This window comes from Panulirus ornatus, chromosome 2, assembly GCF_036320965.1.
Source record: "Panulirus ornatus isolate Po-2019 chromosome 2, ASM3632096v1, whole genome shotgun sequence".
NCBI lineage: Eukaryota > Metazoa > Arthropoda > Malacostraca > Decapoda > Palinuridae > Panulirus > Panulirus ornatus.
The window spans coordinates 14925761-14953043 of NC_092225.1; the positions used below are offsets into that span (position 1 = coordinate 14925761).

Consider the following 27283-nt stretch of genomic DNA (forward strand, 5'->3'; position numbering starts at 1 on the left):
TTATGACGCAATAAACATTATGGTGAATCATTATAGTGCAATACAGAAATTGTTTCACTGATTCATTTTCAGATGATGTAGGTTATGGCACATTGAATCATACTTCAGCGAAGAAATTACCTAAGGTAATCTTTTCTAATAAGCCATGTGTCAATGGCGGGTCTAGGGCCTGACTTGCTGTCTCAGTAGAAGACTAAGTAAACAAGTCATTTGCATTATTCTCCGCTGCATGTGAAGAATATCCATGCACAGAAATACCAAACTCATTTCTCCTAATCCATTGCACACAACGGTACGACCCTTTGAGAACAACGCTACGATATTTGAGCACGACGGTACGACTCTTGGCCGTTACATAGTTAAGGGTTATCACTGGCTGAGACCTAAGTCAAAAGTTACATCTACTCGATCTAAGACTCCAAAATGAGAGATTTAATGTTGCCATCGTCGTAGAATGGAACTTGTCATAAGAGAATACCTGCAATTGTCAAAGACTGAGACAGGGAAAAAGATGTGGCGAACCAAGAAGGCATCAAACAGAAGCATTAATGATTACCTTTCATCTCCATCAACATGACGGTAAAACCCTTGAGCACGACAGTATGACCCTTGGACACGACAGTACGACTCCTCTGATCACGACAGTACGACCTTTGAGCACGGCAGTACGACCCCATGACCACGACAGTACGACCCCTTGATCACGACAGTACGACCTTTGAGCACGTCAATACGACCCTTGAACACGACAGTACGACACTTGAACACGACAGTACGACCCCTGCTCACGACTACGACCCCTGAACACAACAGTATGACTCTTGATCACAACAATACGACCCCTGACCCTTGGACACGAAAGTACGACCCCCCTGATCACGACAGTACGACCTTTGGACACGACAGTACGACCCCTTGATCACGACAGTACGACCCCTGAACACGACACAGTACGACCTTTGAACACGACGGCATAACCTTGAACAAACGGCACAACCTATGAGTTTTAATAGTGTAAGGACGCCCCGCCCCGTCATACCCCAGGAATGTTCTACAGTAAAGCATGACTTTACCTGACATGTTTAGACCCGTGGAAGTATTAAATTTACCTGACATGTTTAGACCCGTGGAAGTATTAAATTTACCTGACATGTTTAGACCCGTGGAAGTATTGCCTTAATATTTGTAATACGTGAATGATAAATAACATTTCGCCATTACGTAGTTATGAAATCCTTCAGATGTAAATTATAATTATTCTTTGTTATGATAGGGGGGGGGGATCTTTGGTGTAATCATATTCTTCAGTGGCTATCATTAAATGTTTAATACGTTCAGTAATTGGGAAGACAGCATTGAGATCATAGGGATTCATAATGTATATCCAGGCTGCAGCAAGGTTGGTGGGGACAACTGCGCAGCCTTGGCGGCACCACTCATGGCAGCCTGCCCTGGCGGTTATCGATTTTGTCGCCATGCGCAAGGTGGGCCGAGGTGTGGCCAGCTGGGTTGGGGATGTAGGTCATCCCTCCCATGTGCCAAGGCAGCCCTAGGTCTATGTCCTGACCAAAATCATGGTAAAATAAGAAGTTTCAATGGATCTGTTTCAGGTATAATTTTGATATAGCTTTCTGTACACTAATATGTAATATTTTTTAAGTACACATGTCTGAAGTAGCTTTGGATACACTCGTAAGTAAGCACTTTTAAGTACACTCATGTTCTAAATAGCTTTGGATACACTCATAAGTAACTTCTTTCAAGCACACACACTCATAAGTAAGCACTTTTAAGTACACACGTCCTAAATAGCTTTGGATACACTCATAACACTCATAGTAACTTCTTTCAAGCACACACATATCTTGAGAAGTTTTGGATCCACTCATAAGTCAGTTCTTATGAGTACACACATATCTTAGGTAGCTTTGGACACACTCATAGGTAAGTACTCTTAAGCACACATATCCTAAGTAGCTTTGGATACATTCATTAGTAAGTTCTTTTAAGCACACACACATATCTGCTCAATATAATTATGTTTGTCTCAACGTATGAGTCACCAAACACATGTATGACAATTTATGACAAAATGGCGTCTGAAGAAGTTCTAATTCTCTCCTGCCCATCATTGAGGACTAGATTAAGGGAACACGTGAACCTTTTAATTACCAGATGTTGACATCTAGTTTTTCGAAAGGAGAAACTCTGCAACCAGTGTTACCAAGAGGAAGCTGTACAAAGGACGGGTCAAGAACGACGCAAGCAAAGTTCCTTCGCAGTGGTGTAGAGGACAAGTAGAACAATCTACATACAGTAAGATTATGGGACAATGTATAGCTTGTATGATTAACACAATTTGTTGAGAGGTGGAGCCCACGAGAGTCAAAGTCCTATCACATTGCTTCAGATGTAATCGGGGGGGGGGGGGGGCGAAACAACAGGCTAGATAAAAATTAAGACTGTATCAGAATTGTTTTACTTAGACAATCATTCAGATTCAGATAACACCTACGATTTTTTAGTTGATGGTGGAAATATGCCCTTTTCAACTCTTTAATCACGAAAGTTGGAGTATGAATTATGTTAACAGCGCAATCAAATGAGCTCCTTGAGTAAGCATGCCAATTCCACCTCTCCTTAAGTAATCAATGATCTGTCATTGCAATAGGTTCCTCGACTGCCATGGAGGCCACCTTAGTTTCCAGAAGTCATGCTATATTTTTCACAAAACATTTCATTTCATATCTTACTAATCAAATCAACATATGGGATGCCATAACTACAGGTATGAGACACATAAGGTGGTATTGATAAGTATTTCTCAAAGGGAAACGGACATTACTAAGAATTACTCAGACGGCCATGTGACACATCTGTTTGCCACTACGTCATACACGTGAGGCTCTGAGCCCTGATTGGTCGCGGCACGTCTCCTACCATCACAGCTCTTAATTTCTTTATTCGACGCAGATAGTGTTCAACACATTCAGTTAAAGACATGTCATTTACAGACCACCACAATGACTAAATCGAGTTATCGATTTGTTCAGTGGTTATCTGCATAGAAATATCTACCAGTAGACTTTAAACATGACTGACCGAGCCACGCCGCCAGTTCACATTAGTCCGCCACACAACATAGTTCTCCTCTGGGATGTTTTTATTTCTCTTACAGCACTAAATGTGATGACCATGAATGTTTAAGATAAGCGATTATCAATATTTGGATATCCTATCTCTACAGTCCTTGACATCAGAACAAGTTCATCTACACACGTGTTGTGAAGCACGTAGAGTCGCGGTCAGAAATTTAACTTCAATATTCGTTTATTTTTTTGTTCACCAGAAACCTAAAAGGTTTGGAGAAATAGAAATGTAGTTTTAGTATGTAAATCACAAATCACAGAAATGTTAATCAAAAGGACTTGTGGTTTTCCGGAGTCAATTCAAACTTTCTACGAGCCCATCCTTTCCCTGCTTCTAATTGTAGCGTAGCCTTTAAATGCAGGACCCAATGAAAGTGGTATGGCGTTCATTATCTATATTGGGGCAAATAATCACAATAGGTAAGCTCTTATCAGTTACTTATAGATAAGTATTAAGCCGCGTTGGCTAATAATAAGCCATTACAAATGGCTTTGTATCAAGCATATTTCTTATTGTTTGCATCTCTTGTTTTTGTAAAGTCAATGACTAACATATGGATATATATCCATTTTTCCCTTAAGACTGTTTGCTAATTTTTCAGTACCAAATTCGCCTTAATGATGCGGTGTTTCGAAAATGGCCAATCTTTTTGTGTAATAATAATACTAAATAGAAAATACCCCTTCTAATGAAATAACGTCAGGCTAGTGATTGGGTAGAGCGTGTAACGGCGAAAGTTTGAAACAAATAAGAGAATGATGAGTAAAGTATATTGCTTTACGCCACAACAAATCCACTGTTGAATTCAACAGATGGAAACCACTATGTAGATGCATCAGTTTCGTTTAAACAGTTGCAACAGATTGGCTTCGTCCGTTCTGATGCAGTTTAAATATAAAACACGGTAGACGACTGTGTAGGTTGTTGTTGTTTGTCCAAGAGAAAAACAAGATAACGTCTACGTGGGCCCCTGATGTTGCCATATTACAGCCACATAATCTGTTTTATTTTACGTTTCGCCTTTCTACCTTTGTTATATATTGCGGGCATATTTTTATCGTCCTAACAGTATATTAACCAGATGTTACAATGTAAGGAAGTTCTCACAAGATCCTGTTTGTGGCCTACGTGCTGGCGGAGAAGGATGGTCTTATGTAAGGTCTATTATCAACTGCGACTCAACGCGAGACGTGCTCAGAGTAGTTTCCAATGTACAGTTTAAGATTTATTTTGGGAGTTCTATAGTATTATTTGCTTTGAAAGGAAAACAGTTGCGGCCAGTGTTAAGAATAATTGATCAATCGGACAAATTTAAAGGTTTCGGAAAAGGAAGAACGGGAGACGTCAAAGTTTACTAAAGGATATTGGGTAAGCAGAAAGCATGTGGGCTGTCCACATAGCTCATATGATGTTACCCCATGACAAAGCTACTGGAGGGACAACAAAAACGCGCAGTATAACCAGACATCCAGGTATCAGATGATCTGGATGGCAAGTATGTGTGTGATGCCATCACTTGGGCTCAGATTATACGTCAAACATGTGTCGTAATATTTAGCTTCCTTCAAATATGTAGTGAGTTGTCTCACGTACGTCCCATTCTGTTTCATATCTATATAAGATAAAATGAAAAACACTTATATGCTCTCAAATGCAGTGCAACACTGCCCCCCTCCCCCCCCTCTTCCCCAACGACGCGACGCCCTGGTTGCGCCAGGCAAGTCACGTGGTGTCATGGCCACATGTGGCGGGCTCACCCAGTGGGCTGCCAACCCACGCCACGTTTGAGTCTTTGTCATGTTATCTCAGTGTACAGCTTTATGGTCATTTTAATTTACTGCTATTCATTTCATGGCCACCCTTGACTGATTTTCTTGATTTCCATATGTTTTAAGAGTGTTATACCTATTTTACACGGTCAAGCATGTTGGCCAACACGCTCATCAAACCTCCAACACAACATGTTTGAAGAGTGTTTACACGTTCAAACCAAACTGACAGACAACCTCAGTCGGTGCCAAAAGGAGAAGGAGCAACATGTCACTTACCCAAGACGAGGTGATGGCAGTCGGGATAGTGATTGCCCTCAACGAAAAGAAAAGGAAGCGTTCAAAGTGGACAAAGGACTGGTTGCTGAAAAGGGACCAAATTTCACATACCAATTTAATGAAAGAGCTGAAATTAGACCCAGATGAATGGCGCAATTATATGCGCATGGATGAATCAACATATTTAGAACTTTTGAATATGGTCACTCCGTTCATTATATGTAAAGACACCGTAATGAGGAAGTCCATTAGCCCTCATGAACGGCTGATCGCAACACTGCGTTTCTTAGCAACAGGCCGATCTCTGCAAGACTTGAGATTTTCAGCTGTAATGGGAACTAGCACCTTATCCAAGATTATACCAGAAACTTGTGTTGCCATCTACAAAGTACTTAAGAAGGATTATTTAAAGGTGGGTTATGATATGCAATATGTAATGTTCATTTATTGAGGAAAATCAGTACATAGTAATATGTGAAAAATACTGAAACCTTCTGTTGAAATGTGCAATGCTTTCTAACCACAGTGGCAAACGAAGGGACAAAACCCAAACCAATCCAAAATTATAACCCTTTATATCTCACTCTTTGATTGCCAGCCACATATGAAATTGTTACAAGGGCTGAAAATTGGCAAATTATTGTGACATATTGGAATCACTATTAGAATTATCGCTTACATGAAAGGAACTTGACGACTGTGGTACTGGTGTTGCAAATGATTCATGTGAATGGTATGTGTCAGTTACAATTTTAGAATAGGCAGACAAATTCCCATTCTCTGCTTCAAAAAGCACATCATTTATCAGTTTCCTAGCAAAGCCTGCTGTTTTCTTGTCCAGGGAGTCGAGTGCTTGGCCTACGTACTTCCCAAATGTCTCGTTAGGAGTATCATGTCTCTCAGATCTCTCTTCTAAGTTACGAGCGACCAGGTTTAAAATGTAATCTGCCTTAGTAGTGTTTCCCCTGCTCCGTTTCACTACAGGAGCATTGCTGCATGAAGGTATTTCATCAGCTGGTGGCTCAGCAACACTCTAGAAAGGAGAACACCTATAAATATAGTGCAAGTCTCTCTCTCTCTCTCTCTCTCTCTCTCTCTCTCTCTCTCTCTCTCTCTCTCTCTCTCTCTCTCTCTCTCTCTCATAGCATTGTATCTTTTATCTGTTTCAGTTTCCGGCAACAGAAAAGGAGTGGAAGACTGTTGGAGAACAGTTCGAGTTTAGATGGAATTTTCCCCACTGTCTCGGTGCTGTTGATGGAAAGCATGTATGGATAACGCCGCCATCAGAATCAGGGTCTTATTATTGGAATTACAAAGGATACAACAGTCTTGTGTTAATTGCAGTTGTAAATGCGAACTACGAATTCATTATGGCAGACATTGGAACTAATGGTCGCGTATCAGATGGAGGGGTCATTGATAATACAGAATTTGGTAAGCGACTCAAAGATGAGAAGCTCTGCATCCCACATGAGTCAGTAACAGCTACTTCAAATTGTGTTTTGCCATATGTATTCGTGGGAGAGGAGGCATTTGCATTAAGGACAGATTTCTTGAAACCTTATTCTCAAAAGGACCTACATAGTGAGAAGCGAGTATTCAACTACAGGCTGTCAAGGGCACGGAGAGTGGCAGAAAATGCCTTCGGCATTATGGCTTCCCGGTTTAGAATTTTCCACACTTGTATAAATCTCAAATTGACAAGTATTGACAAAGTTGTCATGGCATGTGTTGTGCTACATAACTATTTGCGGCAAGCATGCCCTTCAGACTATTCCCCAGAGGAATGCTTCCATAGGGAGGATAGAATAAGCAAGATGATTTTGCCAGGCTTAACTGCAGATCCTAATTATTTAGCAGGTTTGCAACACGGTCAGGGATCACGAAACTATCCTGAAATTGCAAAGGTAGTAAGAGATAGATTTAAGGATTACTTTGTGAATGCCGGTGCAGTAGCATGGCAAAAAGACTTCATATAAATCATGAAAATAGGAAAGGCTAGTCTACACCTTCAAACTCAAACTGTACAGTCTGATTGGAATTGGCTTAAATAGTGTGCTGTAATATTTCTTTCCAAAATAAATTAATACAATGGTTATGATAAGTTTAATTGATTCATTATTCAAATGGCTGGCTCAAGTTTAGCCTTCAGATCCAGATTGACATGTTGGATTCTTAATGAAATGATGACTCATAATACAAAATTGTCTGAAACTTCAGACTAATATACCAGAGAAGTCAGGAGACACATGTTAAAACCTACAGATTATATGAAAGCACCCATGAAACTGAATAAAGTCATCTATGCATAGCCAATAAAAAAACGAATAAATAAACGGCCACTCTGGTTCTGAAGGTTACTTGTTATCCAGTTTTGGCAAATCCTTGCAACTCACCTCTTCATTAACAGATTCCATATTTGATGTACTCTCTCGTGGCAACTCTTGATCACATATGAACATCATGTCTTCAAAATACCAGAGAGTGGGCGTGTAAATGTCATCAGTTGAATTTCCAGACTTTTTAGAGCTCTCATGCTTTCGAAGTTCTCTTCTAAACGAACTACGGAGAGAATTTATTTTTTTCATCACATCATCCCGCGTACAATGTGGGTCAAGTACTTGTAGCTTTCCATGCAGTTCATCTATACCCTTATTTCTTAAATTCCTGTTTGAGTATTCTTTTGATTTCACCTTCCACAAAGCCACATGCTTCCTGTATATATTAATGAAATCCACCATTACTTCCCTTTCCTTATCCTTAACGGCACACGTGTCACTCATTTTGCAGCTGATACACTACGCCTGTCACTGAAGATGTTACAGATGTTACCTCGGCGAGATTTGAGTATGTATGACGGTTCAAGACTGATGACCGTTCACACGTTCAAACATGGACATGCACCGAGCAAGCTCCGCCCACAAAAGTCAGGCCCCGTCAGACATCCGTCCAACACCTTGGTCAAACATGTTTACCCCTTTCACACGTTCAAACATTCTCTCAAACGTCGTGTTGTCAAGCGTGTTGGCCAACATGCTTGACCGTGTAAAACCCCCATTATGTAACTTACATTTCCGCAAATCAATATTTAACCCAAAAAGGAGCATGGAAAACATGAGAGGAGCAATATATCTGCATCTGCGCGCTGGTGCGCACTTCAGAACTAACAAATGACCACTGTTGGTGTGGGCGGAAAGATTGGAGGGATGACATGATACCGGACAGTATTCCTTTTATTAGGGATAGACTGGAGATGAATACGAGAGCCGAGCAGAGAAACTGTAATTTGAATTATGAAAAGGACATCAGGATGAATATTTATGAATATTTGTATCAAGGTTGGCAGGACTCAAAGCGGGGGATCCGAGGCCACCGGCTGGTTCCCCTTTGCTCAGGGCCAACACCTCAAACTTTCACCGTACAGTGAATATCGTCACTCCGTTTTCTAATGAAATATAAATTTTGAATAAAAAATTCTAAATATCAGTCTTTGAGGTAGTATTCAATTCGATAACCTAACAAATGACAAAAAGGCCTCGGATGATGAAGAGGCAATGGAGTCAGTGATGTGCAAGGGGTTCGTCCTTAGACGTTATGATGTGAAATTCGTGAATCATCTCAGAGAACGTCCTGTGCATCACCTTGACAGTAGCCTGCTGGTTTACCCACGAAGAAGTTGGATATGCCAAAACTACAAATGGTACAGTATCCGAGATTATTCTCGCCTTTGGATGTCCAATAAGTGTCTCATTGATCTCAATAAGAATTTCCTAATGAATAATATCTTTAAAGTCTTTACGAAGGTGACTAAATACACACACACACCGTCGGCTAAGGAATTAAGGGAGCATCCCTAGACACGGGATGTACGGACCAAGAGGATTCAAGCGTTATAAAAAACTAATACATATGGAGTATTCACTGCTGCCTTCAGTGTTACCTGTACATAGGATAATCCTAAGCTTCGGCATCCATACGATGCTAAATTTACTTTGTTGTTGATGTTCAACAAACAAACCATGCAGAAGTCCCGACATGCCGAAAGCCGGACATGCTCACAAATGTTATTTTTAGTATATATGGCGCGGCAGAAGGACACCTATTCACCTCATTATCATTGGTGGGCAGCTGTGACTTGTGGAATAAAGAACAGTTTGCAGGGAGAACAAACGAGTGGCCAGTCTCATGGGTGAATTTTACTGGTTGTTTGTGTAACTGCAAGAAATTGCCACATTTTGTGGAATGATGTTTTTTTTGCGGGATTTACCTATATGGTTTGAACATCAGTCGTGGGACTTTTGTTCATAAAACCCATCTTCCCTGCTTCCATAAAAAAATCCACAAGTGGATATATTAAAATTTCTTGAACCATTATGTTAGTCACAATGGTAACACTACCAATGCTACTAACGCTGACAGCAGCCATCTCTTCTCTCCTTTCTGAAACCATTGGGTTGCTAGCCTTAAAGCTCATTTAATCCATCCATCCATCTTTTCGTAGCCTGCTAGGTCGACAGCTGGCATGCCAAGAAATGATATCATCTAGTTGTTAAATCTTACAAGAAGACATGCAGCACGCATGGGCGATTACTAGTTAAGGGGAAAGTTCTACACCCGTGTTGCCTCGTCTCTTAACCTTGTGTGTACATACTGAATCTTTACTCCCATATGTGTGTAGACACGCCAGATTTCTCCAGTCCATGGCATTCTGAAGAAATATATTTACCCCAAGACAGCGCAAAGGAGGTTCTTTCGCTATTAGCTTTCTGAGATTTATGCATTATCTACTTACGGACGTCACTTTTTGAAAGATATTGATAAGCTGATGTATATATAAGATTGGCAAGTATTCCATTATCGATGCCTAAATAAACTATAACCATTGAACAAAGTGTCCTGTGATAACATTTTGCTATAAACAGTGCTTTAAAGTTCTGCGTGTGACGTACAAACGGAGGGATTTTTCCCCACTTAGAGGCTTTAACAGGTTAGTGCACGCCATTTGCCGTGTCTGAAGAGGGTGAAAGTGAGTTTAGATCGTAATCTATTATACATATGACAAATGCACGGTTTCAAGATTTCTGGTAAATGAAAATCTGTTAATCTACAGAAATCCAAGTTTTCATAATGGAATCATCACTCAGGCCTGGGTTAGAGAAAAATAAAAACGGGCAACATGGCGTGGTGATACAACACTCAGCGTCTGGGGGAGAGCGTTCCAACCGCCACATGGTCGGTGCAGCTGCTGGTACCTGGCCTTGCCTCCAGCCCTCTCCTGGGAACTTTCCCCAAACCTTTTTATAAACCCAGGGGCGCTCAGGGGGATCCTTTGTCCGCTTAATACCCAAGATGTTGAGGGTAGCCCATGCTTTGTTGGTCTTGAAACTCAAAGGGGGATCTAAACGGCGACGGGACCAAGGGAGTGGTTTTGCTAGAGCAGATAAATCTAGAGAACCTCATATGGTAACATTGTTACCGATACCTGGGAGGCTCGCAACCGTCAACGGCTCCACCACCCAAGCCCCACGATGCATCTGTAGCTTCACACCTTTGGTGCATGAATGAACACGTAGTTTTCGCTCCCGAGCACTGCCTTTGGTAACATTTATTTCTATGTTAAATTTTTGAAAAGCCTGGTTGCGACAGTGGGGACGTTTTGTTGGGAGAAAGGCATGCACAAGAGTAAATTAGAGCGATGTGGTATAGAAAGTAGGCAACGCGGTGTTAATGGAGAGAACCAAGGCGTCCAAAGCAGCTGGGGCAAACTATAGAGAGGTCTGTGGGGTATGCTGTGGACAAGGAAGTTGTGGTTTCGGTGCCTCACACGAGAGCAAGAATATGATCCAATGAGGCCTAACACGGCGATGCGACATACAGCAAATAAGTATGAAAGATAAACGATTGCCATGAAGGACCCAGCCTTTGCTGTAAAGACCATCTGTTTAGCTAATAATATGTACTGGTGACAATCTGTAGGCATATGATTCTAAAAATATAAGATTCCAAAATCTGCTTGTTCACAATTACAAATCATTTTTAAACAACCTGTATTACCAAAAATATTTTTAGGTACCGTCATGTTTTTAATGAAACAACAGAATATTTATTTTTAGAATTTATATAAATTGTGTACTTATTAATGATGCAGGACTTTGCAACCCTAATACTTACCATGCGCGAGAAGTTCTACGGCAGTAAAGAAAGTTTACAATGTAGGACTACCTCCTTGTGCAGTACAGTTTATAAAAATGTAATTATGCAAGTAGCATGGACATATTTGAACCTATGAAAGAACTAAACATATAAAAGGTATGCAGATATGTACCCCAAGAATGTCCAGAAAATCAATATCAGATATATTATTCAAGATATCACGTGAATAAGATTCTTGAAGTATTACAGAGTCAAAACTACTAATTTTCGAGAAGTCATAAAAAAGTTGCCTCAATTACGTACAAGTGTCACGAATAAGCATGGTCTGCTAACTAATGGAAATAATAATAATGAGAGATGGCAGCAAATATTAGCTAAGAGGATCTATACTTCTGGTATCAACAGATTCAGAGGAAAGACATAATGTCTTTATATCGATATTTTATGAGGAAGCAATATAATCTTGGAAAACAAAGTTGTATGAATATGAATTTCTAGAATGCCAAAAGTTGGCTACTTCTTATTGTACTTTACAACTGGCTAATAAAAGAGGTCGATTTCCAGCTAGAATTATGAACGGAATCTTTACATAGAATGAATGGGGTGTCACCTTGTTTGAAAGGGAGGAAAAATACCTTGGACCCTTAATCTAACTGGTGTAAAACACTGGTCAAAAGAAAATGAATTGTTATGGAAAATGCTTGGAAGTAATGCAAGACATATCAAAAAGATGTAAAGTTAGAAGTGCTGTAGCTTCCAATATGATGTGGAGAAACAGCAAAAATGGTTACGTAAATGGCTGGTGAAATTTCACACAAGAACATGAGAAATGGGGAAAAACAAATTGAATTTTGAATGATCATACATGCTAGAACCATCAATCTGTAAAAGATTCCAAGTTCCTGCATTGCTTACCTTATCCTAAAAAGGCTTGCAAGGAAAGTAAAAAGCAAACCTTTGAAACTCAAAATAGCATTTATGGATAAGGTCAAGAAGATAATTAACAAAATGTCAACTGCGTATTCTTTATTTACATGAATGTGTGCATCACAAGCTTGGTCTCCACATAAGGAAACACATAATACTACTCGAGAAAGTCCAATGATACGAAAACAAAATGGTGTCATAAGTAAGAGGGATGAATCACAGGCAGTGACGAACACTAGAGAAATGGGAATCAAATGAAGACATGATAACATTTCATACTTCAAGGTTTATGATGATAATTACAAAGGTTATCTTTCAGATAAAAAAATGACCTTTTGTCAGAACAAAATACAAAGCAATAGTCATGGAGGGTTTGCAAAAATAATTCTTTACTTTCACAGCAGTGGATTGGTGAAACAAGCTAACTTTAAAAAAATCAAATCTATATGATGAAAACAGTATTTGACATACTGTTTTCATCATATAGATTTCACAAACGCAAAGGTCCCTCTTCGCATTAATAGATGAAGTAATTTAAGATGTACACAACCACATTCATACATTTGCTCACACTGACAAAAACACATACTGTATATAAATACTGTACATAACACTGTACCTCATTGATGAAAATTCCTTTGGAACTTTCTTGTAAAAAATTAATAATGCTCACATATGAAACTACCATAGGTATACGTAAAAAGATGATTATGGTGGGGATCAGAGCATATGATTTGGACATGTTTGTGCAAATACTGGGTGTGTGAAAATCACTTCAAATGGAAATGATCTACTGTTCTCTAAGTAAATCAATCATCAAACCAATACTCTTAAGAGGGATGAGTATGGATGAGTAAAAATGTGAAACAATTAGTGTGAGATGATGTGCCTCATGAAAAAAGGCATATTCAATGACAAGATGTGATGACATCTGTAGACAGAGATGGACGGATCAGCGATTTGCAGCAAGATGGGCTAGAATGTCTACACGATTAAGCTTGCCTCTTGTGGGTTCCTCAGATTCAAGGACTTGAACACCATTGTCCCACCACCAAACAACCCCTCCACCATATGATGACCTGAGGAACAGGAAATGTAATAATGGATATCTGTGTAATTACTGATAGTATTACATGATTCATAAATGAAGAGGCAAAGTTAATGCATTTCATTAACTCGAATCATATTAAAATATCTGAAGCTGTATAGATTCAAAGTATCATGTCAACATTTGCAACAGTTTTCAAAGCTAGTTCATGGACTTCATGAATCATGCAAATAAAAATTCAGAAAACTAGGTAAATATTTGTAGTATGTTAATGGCAGTCAAAGATTTCTTTGGGAAGATAAATTTACTATTCTTATATACCCTCCTATGCAAAACAAGCAACCATGACATGCAGGGTGTGATGTAATTTCTAGGAACACTAACACTCATCAGGTTGGCAGTACATCCATCAGTGGTTCCCATCTACAACCTAACATCCATAAAATGTGGCAACAATTTTAGTTCATACACTTGAGGATAATATCCCAGCTATCACTGAAAATCTTCAGTAATCTATCCTTTAAACACTTTTAAAACTCAATTATTGATGAAAATGAGTCTTAAAGAATTAAAAACTGTTTATTTAAGGGGCAGTGTCCAACAGAGAGAAAATGGCCATGATCTTACGATGTTAGAAACATCTGTTTTCATGAGAGTGTCTTTTACCCTATTAAAATGGCCAGTTATTGAGAAGAAATTTTGTTAAAAAAAAAAAAAAAAACGGTTTCTCTCCAGAGCAGTGTCCAACAATCTGAAACTCTCCATTATCCAGTTGTTAGAAACCTCTATTTTGGAGAGATAAATGTCCATCCTCCTTCACTAACCACCATACAGCATTAGTGGCTATGGCTTGCTCCAAGCATGCTCTCCTCCAATCATCAGTCATCTGGTGATAATATCACTATGGCTTGCTCCAAGCATGCTCCTCGCCCAATCAGCAGCCATCTGGTGATAATCTATGGCTATGAGGCTGCACAGGCTGACCATTTCATAACTGGGGAGTCACCCTAACAGTGACTATTGTCATTGATGGGGAGAGGTTTTCTAAAAGGACAAGAAACAACAGGAAAATTTGCTCATGAGACACTGCCTATGAGCAAAACTTTTCTCTTCAGGGTCAATTTGTCCCATGAGATATGACACCATAACAGCATGAAGGTGCAGGGTTCCTCTCTGGCTGATCTATTTCCGTGGTTTTGAATGGATTAGCCCCCCTTTCTCCATCAACAGTAATGTCCCCCTAGGGTGTGTCCTGTCTCCTACGCCTTTTTCTTCTTATCAATAATTTCCTTTCTTCTACAAATAACCAAATGCACTCATACGTTGATGACTCAAACTAAATTCCTCCACATCCTTAATTTCTGCTCCTTCTCTCACTCCGTTTGCATCTCATCTCCACATAAATTCCTCAATCATCTCAGACTTGGATGGGATATTTTGCTGGGGTAGGTGCATTCTGGTTAAGTTTAATGCTTCTAAAGCCAAGTTTTTGCCCATCTATCAAATATTCTGCACATCTTTGCTCTTCCTTTTGACAATTCTGTAATTCCATCTCTTAACTTGGTAAACATACTTAGCAATACTGTAACAGCTACACTATCTGGGAAACCCCACATTGTGGAATTAACTTTGTCTGCTTCGTAGGAAACTAAGACTCTTGTTTGAATGTTGAAACTGTCCTTGTATAGAGTACTGCTCTAACATCTGAGGTGGTTCTAGCTCTGGATCCTAACTTAACAGAGTTGAGTCAAAAACAGTCTGACTTATCAGCTCTCCCACACTAACTTTAAAATTTGACCCACATGCCTTGTGCTGCAATGTTGGTTCAACATTGGTGTCTAAACTAAGTGTTGAGGAATATCAAAGACTTCTGAAAATATCTCCAGAAAAAGCTACCTTAAAAAGGCTACTGGAGAAATTAATATTCTGATATAACAAAATGTTCCTTTACAGAGGGGTTGTAAGCTTCCTGGGCTAATATAAAAAGGGGCTACCTTGGTGACCTCTGAAGATTTCATGGTATTCTCTGAATTATTCAACTGGACATACAGGATGAAGTTCTTCAAAGAAGCAACAAAAGTGGATGTAGTCCAAACTTACATGTTTTCTCTTGTGAAAGCTGTGCTTTGAAAAGAACTTATCCCAGGACATGCTATCATAAGAAAATGACAAGCTTCTTTATGGCTGGACAGCCAGTAAAGTCTCTGACCATAACAACACCAAGACCTTTGCCAATCCCCATGCAAGTTGAAAGGAGTAAGGAGAGAAGGACCAGGTCTCAGGAAAAACAACCTGTGAGGCTATCCCAGTGAAGTTCCCAAATCTTGTTAATCCCAAAGCTACTGACAATGAAACCAAAAGGAGTTCTTTAAGATATATAATTTTTACTAACTTTTTTTGGAAGGGAGGAGAGAGGGGCTCAAAATAGCCTAAAATTCAAGAGAGCTTGAGAAATACAAAAAGAATCTGATTCTTTATGGAAATGAGGAAAAACTTTCAAAGCTGTTTCATACACTCTCTTAATCGACACTGAATGCTATGTAGCAAGTTGTCACATATTCCATAAGTTGCAGGCTAAAAGAATGTCTGAGAAAATCCATTCACTTCAGTCTCAAACATCCAATGCTTTCATGCTGACTTCTTAACCCAAGGATGAAGGTAATCTAAGGACACTTGCAGAATCAGCTGTGGGTAACTCCACAACTGAATTTCTGGAACCAAGAATGTCTCTCCAACTTGGGGGGTATCAGTCAATAAACCCTATTTTCTATGGTCTCAATTTCAGTGCCCCCCTAAACTATTTAATTTGGAATTGCCTCTCCTGACTTCCTCTTAATATGCCATTGACACTTTATGTTTCTTGACATTTATTCAAATGTTTTAAGTGAAAATTATGTTGAGAAATCTTCCCAAGGAACATAACACCTCTCTTAACCCACTAAACTCTATGATAAAATGGGATTCACTATTCATTGATTCCACTAAGTTGCTTTTTTCCAGGAATGCATTTCCGACATTAAGCAGGGACTTGGTGTATGTAATGAATTCAATGAAAGTACAAATTATTCAAAATAATACACAGCATACTATTATACCTCGTCTGAACTAAATCTTAAATGGATACTCATCCATGGTATGGTGAAAGAAGTTGGAATAAAGAAGGTTGGAACAAAATGTTCTGAGACTTATGATGCAACTAATGTGACAAGTTAATATGACCATGATGTTATCATTGAGTATAGGTTGCTGACTGGACAGAGTATGGAATCAGGTCGTGTTAGTAAGCCACCAGCACTGAATAAATGGTTAGCAAAGGTTGGGTGGCATATACCTTATCAAATGGTGAGGAGCTAAAGGTTTCTTATGCTTCCAAGATTCTTTTAAGGCTTGAGGGTCAAAATGACTTTGGAGAGAAAAGGTTTTCTGCATTCTTAAGGTCATTTTAAATATATTTGGGGGCCAAATTGTTTTTTCTTAAGGAAGAAATCTCCAATTATATAAAGAGAGTCTCTGGGAAAGTGGGTTCCATTTACTGCAATTCAGCTTTTCAGGAATGTATATATTCTATTATGTGAGGGATACTCACATTATGCAAAAGTATGAGAACAATTTAGGAGTGTATATATTCTATAATGTGGGGATACCCACATTATGCAAAAGTATAAGAACAACCAATGAATATGTTATGGTATTGTATATAGTTTCATGATAAGAGAAGTGGTCCAGGCAGTATGATACAGTGGTTAAATTGATGAAAACTACTATTGACGTTTGTGTAAATAAATCATACATTCCCCTTTTCCATAGCCAGAGGTTGAACCAATATGTGACATTCATTTTTTTTAATTTCATTTCAAGATAGAAGTTTCAGTTTTCTAAATTATTTCTTACATTTTTCATATGTATATATATATATATATGTGTGTGTATATGTGTGTATGTATGTGTATATGTGTATGTATGTTTGAAGGAATAGTGGTTCCAACAATGTTGTATGGTTGCGAGGCGTGGGCTATGGATAGAGTTGTGCGCAGGAGGATGGATGTGCTGGAAATGAGATGTTTGAGGACAATGTGTGGTGTGAGGTGGTTTGATCGAGTAAGTAACGTAAGGGTAAGAGAGATGTGTGGAAATAAAAAGAGCGTGGTTGAGAGAGCAGAAGAGGGTGTTTTGAAATGGTTTGGGCACATGGAGAGAATGAGTGAGGAAAGATTGACCAAGAGGATATATGTGTCGGAGGTGGAGGGAACGAGGAGAAGAGGGAGACCAAATTGGAGGTGGAAAGATGGAGTGAAAAAGATTTTGTGTGATCGGGGCCTGAACATGCAGGAGGGTGAAAGGAGGGCAAGGAATAGAGTGAATTGGAGCGATGTGGTATACAGGGGTTGACGTGCTGTCAGTGGATTGAATCAAGGCATGTGAAGCGTCTGGGGTAAACCATGGAAAGCTGTGTAGGTATGTATATTTGCGTGTGTGGACGTGTGTATGTACATGTGTATGGGGGGGGGGGGTTTGGGCCATTTCTTTCGTCTGTTTCCTTGCGCTACCTCGCAAACGCGGGAGACAGCGACAAAGTATAAAAAAAAAAAAAAAAAAAAAAAAAAAAATATATATATATATATATATATATATATATATATATATATATATATATATATGTATTATCCCTGGGGATAGGGGTGAAAGAATACTTCCCACGCATTCCTCACGTGTCGTAGAAGGCGACTAGAGGGGACGGGAGCGGGGGGCCAGAAATCCTCCCCTCCTTGTATTTTTAACTTTCTAAAAAATGGGAAACAGAAGGAGTCACGCGGGGAGTGCTCATCCTCCTCGTAGACTCAGGTTGGGGTGTCTAAATGTGTGTGGATGTAACCAAGATGTGAAAAAAGGACAGATAGGTAGTTTGTTTGAGGAAAGGAACCTGGAGGTTTTGGCTCTGAGTGAAACGAAGCTCAAGGGTAAAGGGGAAGAGTGGTTTGGGAATGTCTTGGGAGTAAAGTCAGGGGTTAGTGAGAGGACAAGAGCAAGGGAAGGAGTAGCAGCACTCCTGGAACAGGAGTTGTGGGAGTATGTGATAGAATGTAAGAAAGTAAATTCTCGATTAATATGGGTAAAACTGAAAGTTGATGGAGAGAGATGGGTGATTATTGGTGCATATGCACCTGGGTGTGAGAAGAAAGATCATGAGAGGCGAGTGTTTTGGGAGCAGCTAAATGAGTGTGTTAGTGGTTTTGATGCACGCGACCGGGTTATAGTGATGGGCGATTTGAATGCAAAGGTGAGTAATGTGGCAGTTGAGGGAATAATTGGTATACATGGGGTGTTCAGTGTTGTAAATGGAAATGGTGAAGAGCTTGTAGATTTATGTGCTGAAAAAGGACTGGTGATTGGGAATACCTGGTTTAAAAAGCGAGATATACATAAGTATACGTATGTAAGTAGGAGAGATGGCCAGAGAGCATTATTGGATTATGTGTTAATTGACAGGCGCACGAAAGAGAGACTTTTGGATGTAAATGTGCTGAGAGGTGCAACTGGAGGGATGTTTGATCATTATCTTGTGGAGGCTCAGGTGAAGATTTGTATGGGTTTGCAGAAAAGAAGAGTAAATGTTGGGGTGAAGAGGGTGGTGAGAGTAAGTGAGCTTGGGAAGGAGACTTGTGTGAGGAAGTACCAGGAGAGACTGAGTACAGAATGGAAAAAGGTGAGAACAATGGAAGTAAGGGGAGTGGGGGAGGAATGGGATGTATTTAGGGAATCAGTGATGGATTGCGCAAAAGATGCTTGTGGCATGAGAAGCGTTTGAGGTGGGTTGATTAGAAAGGGTAGTGAGTGGTGGGATGAAGAAGTAAGATTATTAGTGAAAGAGAAGAGAGAGGCATTTGGACAATTTTTGCAGGGAAAAAATGCAATTGAGTGGGAGATGTATAAAAGAAAGAGACAGGAGGTCAAGAGAAAGGTGCAAGAGGTGAAAAAGAGGGCAAATGAGAGTTGGGGTGAGAGTATCATTAAATTTTAGGGAGAATAAAAAGATGTTCTGGAAGGAGGTAAATAAAGTGCGTAAGACAAGGGAGCAAATGGGAACTTCAGTGAAGGGGGCTAATGGGGAGGTGATAACAAGTAGTGGTGATGTGAGAAGGAGATGGAGTGAGTATTTTGAAGGCTTGTTGAATGTGTTTGATGATAGAGTGGCAGATACAGGGTGTCTTGGTCGAGGTGGTGTGCAAAGTGAGAGGGTTGGGGAAAATGATTCGGTAAACAAAGAAGAGGTAGTAAAAGCTTTGTGGAAGATGAAAGCTGGCAAGGCAGCAGGTTTGGATGGTACTGCAGTGGAATTTATTAAAGAAGGGGGTGACTGTATTGTTGACTGGTTGGTAAGGTCATTTAATGTATGTATGACTCATGGTGAGGTGCCTGAGGATTGGCGGAATGCGTGCATAGTGCCATTGTACAAAGGCAAAGGGGATAAGAGTGAGTGCTCAAATTACAGAGGTATAAGTTTGTTGAGTATTCCTGGTAAATTATATGGGAGGGTATTGATTGAGAGGGTGAAGGCATGTACAGAGCATCAGATTGGGGAAGAGCAGTGTGGTTTCAGAAGTGGTAGAGGATGTGTGGATCAGGTGTTTGCTTTGAAGAATGTATGTGAGAAATACTTAGAAAAGCAAATGGATTTGTATGTAGCATTTATGGATCTGGAGAAGGCATATGATAGAGTTGATAGAGATGCTCTGTGGAAGGAATTAAGAATATATGGTGTGGGTGGCAAGTAGTTAGAAGCAGTGAAAAGTTTTTATCGAGGATGTTAGGCATGTGTACGTGTAGGAAGAGAGGAAAGTGATTGGTTCTCAGTGAATGTAGGTTTGCGGCAGGGGTGTGTGATGTCTCCATGGTTGTTTAATTTGTTTATGGATGGGGTTGTTAGGGAGGTGAATGCAAGAGTTTTGGAAAGAGGGGCAAGAATGAAGTCTGTTGTGGATGAAAGAGCTTGGGAAGTGAGTCAGTTGTTGTTCGCTGATGATACAGCGCTGGTGGCTGATTCATGTGAGAAACTGCAGAAGCTGGTGACTGAGTTTGGTAAAGTGTGTGAAAGAAGAAAGTTAAGAGTAAATGTGAATAAGAGCAAGGTTATTAGGTACAGTAGGGTTGAGGGTCAAGTCAATTGGGAGGTAAGTTTGAATGGAGAAAAACTGGAGGAAGTAAAGTGTTTTAGATATCTGGGAGTGGATCTGGTAGCGGATGGAACCATGGAAGCGGAAGTGAATCATAGGGTGGGGGAGGGGGCGAAAATCCTGGGAGCCTTGAAGAATGTGTGGAAGTCGAGAACATTATCTCGGAAAGCAAAAATGGGTATGTTTGAAGGAATAGTGGTTCCAACAATGTTGTATGGTTGCGAGGCGTGGGTTATGGATAGAGTTGTGCGCAGGAGGATGGATGTGCTGGAAATGAGATGTTTGAGGACAATGTGTGGTGTGAGGTGGTTTGATCGAGTAAGTAATGTAAGGGTAAGAGAGATGTGTGGAAATAAGAAGAGCGTGGTTGAGAGAGCAGAAGAGGGTGTTTTGAAATGGTTTGGGCACATGGAGAGAATGAGTGAGGAAAGATTGACCAAGAGGATATATGTGTCGGAGGTGGAGGGAACGAGGAGAAGTGGGAGACCAAATTGGAGGTGGAAAGATGGAGTGAAAAAGATTTTGAGTGATCGGGGCCTGAACATGCAGGAGGGTGAAAGGCGGGCAAGGAATAGAGTGAATTGGATCGATGTGGTATACCGGGGTTGACGTGCTGCCAGTGGATTGAATCAGGGCATGTGAAGCATCTGGGGTAAACCATGGAAAGTTGTGTGGGGCCTGGATGTGGAAAGGGAGCTGTGGTTTCGGGCATTATTGCATGACAGCTAGAGACTGAGTGTGAACAAATGAGGCCTTTGTTGTCTTTTTCCTAGCGCTACCCCGCACACATGAGGGGGGAGGGGGATGGTATTCCATGTGTGGTGGGGTGGTGATGGGAATGAGTACAGGCAGACAGTGTGAATTGTGTGCATGGGTATATATATATGTATGTGTCTGTGTGTGTATATGTATGTGTACATTGAGAAGTATAGGTATGTATATTTGCCTGTGTGGACATGTGTGTATATACATGTGTATGGGGGTGGGTTGGGCCATTTCTTTTGTCTGTTTCCTTGCGCTACCTCGCAAACGCAGGTGACAGCAAAAAAAAAAAAAAAAAAAAAAAAAATTATATACAGACAAAGAAATACTAAGTCATTCTCATACAGAATTGATATAAATTAAAAAGGGTTTCATGATACTTACCTGAAAGGAGCAATGACTTCTTTCTGGCAATCAAATGTTGCCTGTCGAGTTAAAGTGTTAAACCAATACTTTCTGCCTCTGCTTCTGCTGAATGCCATCATCCAAGGTTCTAGAAAGATATAATTATCAAAAACAAATGGTATAAAATAGATTTTGAAATACATGAAAAACCATTTTTTTTTTTCAATAAAGGTAAAGCCCTGTGAACACTAAAGAGAGCACTTTCCCATAAGAAAGGGTCAAAATACTATTTCACTCCCAGAACAGGGTGTTTCCACAAGTATTCATCCTCTCAGACTACCAAAATATCTGGGAGGTTCGTTAAACTTTCTTTATAGAGACCAAACAACCATATAGTAACCTGCCCAGGAATGTCATGTCACTGGCATAAAGGTGCAGGTGGAACATCTGGCCACCAAATATGCATCACTCACTCCCCACTGGCCTACTACTGTAAGGTGAGATGAGTTGGTTTGAGTGTGATTTTGAATGGAAAGCATGGAGGAAGTGGAATGCATGAATGGAACTGGAGGAGGTAGGTAACTGAAAGTGAACATAACAGCACAAGGAGCTATTGGAACTGTTGTGAACCATAGGGTGGGAAAGAGGTCGCAGGTCCTGGGTGCATTGAGCAGCATGTGAAAGGATATGTCAGTCTGTAAGGGTACATATGGGTATATCTGATGTTACAGCAGTCCCTGTGGTGTTGTATTACTGAACATTTTTGGCCCTATATGCAGAGTGGAAGAGGGTCGTCATGATGGAAATGAGTAAAGACGTTAATTTCATTAAGCAAGCCATATTTCAAAGAATGAACATTAATCATCAAATACTGAAACCAATTAAAGCAGAGATCAACTTGTACAGACAACTTATTATGATAAAAAGGATAAAAAAATACACAACAAAACAAACCTTTAGTTGCTTTGAGAAATAAGAGAGCAGTGGGAACTGTGTAGAATGTATCACGGTCCGAGTCTCCTTCCACCTCAGTGAAGACCCTCTTTGGCACTGGCCCTCCCTTCATCAGTCGGTAATGCAACCTATCAGAATTAATATCTTTTCTTATTTTCATTACTATATGAAATATCTTTGGCCATCACTGAAACTATGCAATGATCAAGTGAATCCAAAGCATATAACTTTTTCATCCCATAATCCAGATCCTATTAATCATCCATTTGATGAATTTAGCTCTGCAACCATTTAGATAGGAAATATTATGCATATGGAGTCTTTTCGTTCACTCCACATATCTTCAGTTTATATCTTATATAATAAAGTAAAAATCATTACATCACTTTTCAACAGGGAATTAAAAAAGACAATTCAGATCCTTTGCATATAATAAAAATCAGTAGTACAACTTTTTATTTCTATTACATAATACTTAACCAGTCTCCTGTGTTAGCGAGGTAGTGCAAGGAAACAGACGAAGAATGGCCCAACCCACCCACACACACATGCATATACACAAACGCCCACACACGCACATAAATATTTCAACATATACATACATATACATACATATACATATACATATACATATACATACACAAGAAAATTTTGGGAGCCTTGAAAAATGTGTGGAAGTCGAGAACATTATCTCGGAAAGCAAAAATGGGTATGTTTGAAGGAATAGTGGTTCCAACAATGTTGTATGGTTGCGAGGCGTGGGCTATGGATAGAGATGTGCGCAGGAGGATGGATGTGCTGGAAATGAGATGTTTGAGGACAATGTGTGGTGTGAGGTGGTTTGAGCGAGTGAGTAACGTAAGGGTAAGAGAGATGTGTGGAAATAAAAAGAGCGTGGTTGAGAGAGCAGAAGAGGGTGTTTTGAAATGGTTTGGGCACATGGAGAGAATGAGTGAGGAAAGATTGACCAAGAGGATATATGTGTCGGAGGTGGAGGGAACGAGGAGAAGAGGGAGACCAAATTGGAGGTGGAAAGATGGAGTGAAAAAGATTTTGTGTGATCGGGGCCTGAACATGCAGGAGGGTGAAAGGAGGGCAAGGAATAGAGTGAATTGGAGCGATGTGGTATACAGGGCTTGACGTGCTGTCAGTGGATTGAATCAAGGCATGTGAAGCGTCTGGGGTAAACCATGGAAAGCTGTGTAGGTATGTATATTTGCGTGTGTGGACGTATGTACATGTGTATGGGGGGGGGGTTGGGCCATTTCTTTCGTCTGTTTCCTTGCGCTACCTCGCAAACGCGGGAGACAGCGACAAAGTATAAAAAAAAAAAAAAAAAAAAAAAAACATACACAAGACATATACATATCCATACTTGATGCCTTTATCCATTCCCATCGCCACCCCGCCACACACAAACCAGCATACCCCCCCCAAGCAAGGCAGCACCAGGAACAGACAAAAAGGCCACATTTGTTCACACTCAGTCTCTAGCCGTCATATGTATCACACCAAAACCACAGCTCCCTTTCCGTGGAACAAGGGCAGGGGAAAGGAAATACGAGGTAAAATCATATAGTGTGAAGGCAGAGAGATTTTGGAGGACAGGATGGATAGGCTAGGCCAGAGATTAGGATTTGTGGCAATTTAATGGGATTGTATAAAGGAGAAGAAAGTCGGCGGGAGGGGTCGGGGTTGGGGGAGAGAGGCATTCTCTGAAGTGGGGGTATAAATCTATGAAGATGGTAAAGGCATGGGTAAGGTACGGAGTTGAACTGTTAATACGATATAATCGTGTAGGGAAGATTTAGCGGGGATGGAATTATAATTACCTCAGCGAGAACCACCTAAGAAATATATTGCACATGCGGGATAAGGAGGGATCTCTATTTTTGTTGGGGTGGTGTTCTGGGGGGCGGTGATAGTGGAAGGATTTCATGTTAAACTGGTGGGGGGGAGAGGTGTGTTTAGGGAGATGCAAGGGATATATGGAGATGAGGGAAAATTGTTGGGTATGTTGTTGACTGGGTTTGTGTTTGTTGTTCGTTGCTTGTTTTGTCTACTCTTGTTGTGTTAAGGGGGGGGGAGGGGGGGGAACGAACAGAACTAAAGGGGCAGTGAAGAGAAAAAAATTGTTTTTAGTATTGGGGGTTTTTTTTTGTTTTGACGAGTTTTTATAGGATGGGAAGAACTGGGAGGACAGGATCCATACTTTTGTTTTTTCCACAATTGGTTTATGTGCAAAAGCTTCGCGTATGTGCGAGGTTGAGTTTTTAAAGGGGAGAGGGGGGGGGGTGGATGGGGGTCGAGCGCAGCATTAGGGCGGAGGGATATACATAGGGAGGGGCTCAATTATTCTTGGGAATGCATGATGGGTACATGGGGTTTCATGTGCTCAAAAGCCGTTGATGGAACACACAAAAAAAACACACAAAACAGAAACAAAAAAACACAAAAAAAAAAATAAAAACGTTAATGAGGTCGTGGTGATATGATGTTATATTTAGGGTGATTAGGGGGCACCTTGGAAAAGAGGGAAGATGATCTCTATGCGTGTAGGATGTTAGGGCAAAAAAAAGAGGAATTTTTAGAGGGATGGATAAGAAAAGTTTTAAATAAAGTAGATGTAAATTTGGGTGGTTTATTAATGGAGGTGTATAATATATAAAAGGAGGATATGGGTATGTGATGGATGGGCGGGGAGACTAGGGTTCATGTGACTGGGGGAGAGAAGAGAGGAAGTCGGATGTATATGGAAGGTATGAGGGGAGGTGTGGGGGCGCCCCCTGGGGGGGGTTTTTAAGGGATTGAGGAGCTGCTGCAGGGGATTAGGTAGAATACATAATGTGTAGAGGGTTGGAAAGGAATGGGCTGAATGAAAGAAGAGTAATGAGGTGGGATGGATTGGTGAGTTGTGGAAAGAACGCAGAAGGTGAATGTTTGGAGTATGTATTTTGGATGAGGGGGGGAATTGCGGGGGGGAGGTATGTGTGGCAGGGATTTGCGATTTATAAGGTGAAATAATATGAGTAATAGGAGGGTTTAATATTAGGGGACGTGGGAGAGGGAAGATTGAGGTGGGGAGAGTGTATGAAGAGTTTGGACTACTCTATTTCCTAAAAAGAACTACCTACACACAAGAGATTAATTGTAAAAAAGACATGTGTTGGGGAATGGTTCTGAGAGATGAAGTGTTGAGGGAGGTGGAAGAAGGGAGTGGTGCGCGGTTATAGTTAAGCGGGGGGGTGAAAACGGGCGGAGGTGATGGTGTATTGGGATAGCCTTGAGGATGGATGGGCGGAATTTAGAAGAGTGGTAGGATAATGGTTGAATGATTGTTTAGGGGGTTGTGAAATAGGCTTAACTAAGTTAACTAATTAAAAATCCGTGAATAGGGGTCTCCATAACATTCTGAGTCTCAGCTTACAAGACGGGGGTGTTATGCCACTCGCATTGTGTAATAATTTAAGGAACGAAGGGACTGAGTGAGCGGTCACCTAGCGACACTTTGAATGGAGGGAATGGGTAAGAGGAGAGCGGGGGGGTCAATTTTAATGGGTGGAAAGACCTTAGAGGGATAGGGGAGACTCATAATAAAAAAAATTGATGAGGTAAAGTTTATTTTTTTACTTACATAAATGGAGAATGTGGGGGGGTGAGGATTAGAGTCATGATTGTTGGTAGTTTTATGGATATTGAAGGGCATTTTGTGGATGAATGAAAAGTAGGAGGATGTAGTGGTGGGTACAAGAAAAATGGGCGAAAAGGATAGGTTGGGGGGAAATGGTGACAAAAAGGATAAGTGCGGGAATGGGGGGAGAGGGTAGGTGGATAGGGTGGGTTGAAGGCATTTTATGAGGGGGTGAGAAATTTATGGGTTTGGTGTAGAGGATAAAAAATTACGAGATGGGGAAAAGGAGGGAGGGGGATACGCAGGGAGAGGGGGAGAGGTTACGCAGGCTGGGGGCAGGGGGTGTCTGCTCACATGGATGGGAAAGTAGGACCCGGGATTTTTATTTGGGGCAATTGGGACAGCGCGAAGGGAGGGATAGTTATGAGGGTAGGAGGCTGAAATAATGGTGAGTTTAAAGGGGAGTCTTGTAGAAATGAAGAAATCAGGGAGAGAGGGACTAATGGCATGAGAGGGGTGCATTGAATGATCGGACGGAAAAGTTCTGTATGATTGGGAGGGAAAATTAGAAGAGATGATCTGTGCGAGAGAGAATGGGGAATGGAGGCTAGGCTTGCTGGAGCACTCCTGGTTTTGAATCAATAAGGGTCTCCTGGCACCAAGATCACTTTACGCGCAACACTCTCTTCTCCCCATCATTCATCTCTTCTGGATAAATCATATAAAATATTTCTTCTATTAAAAACGTCCACCACCCTAGTACTATGTGAGCTACACATCCCTCCAGCTACCCCTCTCAGCACATTAACATCCAAAAGTCTCTCTCTTACATGCCTATCGATTAACACGTAATCCAATAATGCCCTTTGGCCATCTCTCCTACTCACATAAATACACTTATGTATATCTCTCTTTTTAAACCAGGTATTCCCAATCACCAGTCCTTTTTCAGCACAAATCTAAAAGCTCTTCACCATTTCCATTTACAACACTGAACACCCCAAGTACACCAATTATACCCTCAACTGCCACATTTCTCACCTTTGCATTTAAATCACCCATCACTATAACCCAGTCTAGAGCATCAAAGCTG

At 40.6% G+C, this 27283-nt stretch overlaps 3 protein-coding genes across 3 annotated transcripts in view; 1 reads left to right on the forward strand and 2 right to left on the reverse strand.

Annotated features, from left to right (window-relative positions):
• Positions 1-4891: 4891 nt before the first annotated feature.
• LOC139753632 (uncharacterized) lies at positions 4892-7294 on the forward strand. Its single transcript, XM_071670245.1, has 2 exons — positions 4892-5610; positions 6368-7294. The coding sequence occupies exons 1-2, from the start codon at positions 5188-5190 to the stop codon at positions 7175-7177; spliced, it is 1233 nt and encodes a 410-aa protein (XP_071526346.1). The 5' UTR covers positions 4892-5187; the 3' UTR covers positions 7178-7294.
• A 261-nt stretch (positions 7295-7555) lies between these two features.
• LOC139752003 (uncharacterized) lies at positions 7556-7981 on the reverse strand. Its single transcript, XM_071667776.1, has one exon. It carries the CDS (start codon positions 7979-7981, stop codon positions 7556-7558), a length of 426 nt encoding a protein of 141 aa, XP_071523877.1.
• A 4381-nt stretch (positions 7982-12362) lies between these two features.
• Positions 12363-27283, reverse strand: part of Cmtr1 (Cap methyltransferase 1) — a 75999-nt gene continuing 61078 nt past the window's right edge. Inside the window, exons 14-16 of the mRNA XM_071670255.1 lie at positions 22560-22687; positions 21645-21753; positions 12363-13357 (exon numbers count right to left, since the gene is read on the reverse strand). Coding sequence (XP_071526356.1) covers positions 13231-13357; positions 21645-21753; positions 22560-22687 — 364 coding nt within the window. The 3' untranslated portion in view covers positions 12363-13230. The remainder of the gene's footprint in view (positions 13358-21644; positions 21754-22559; positions 22688-27283) is intronic.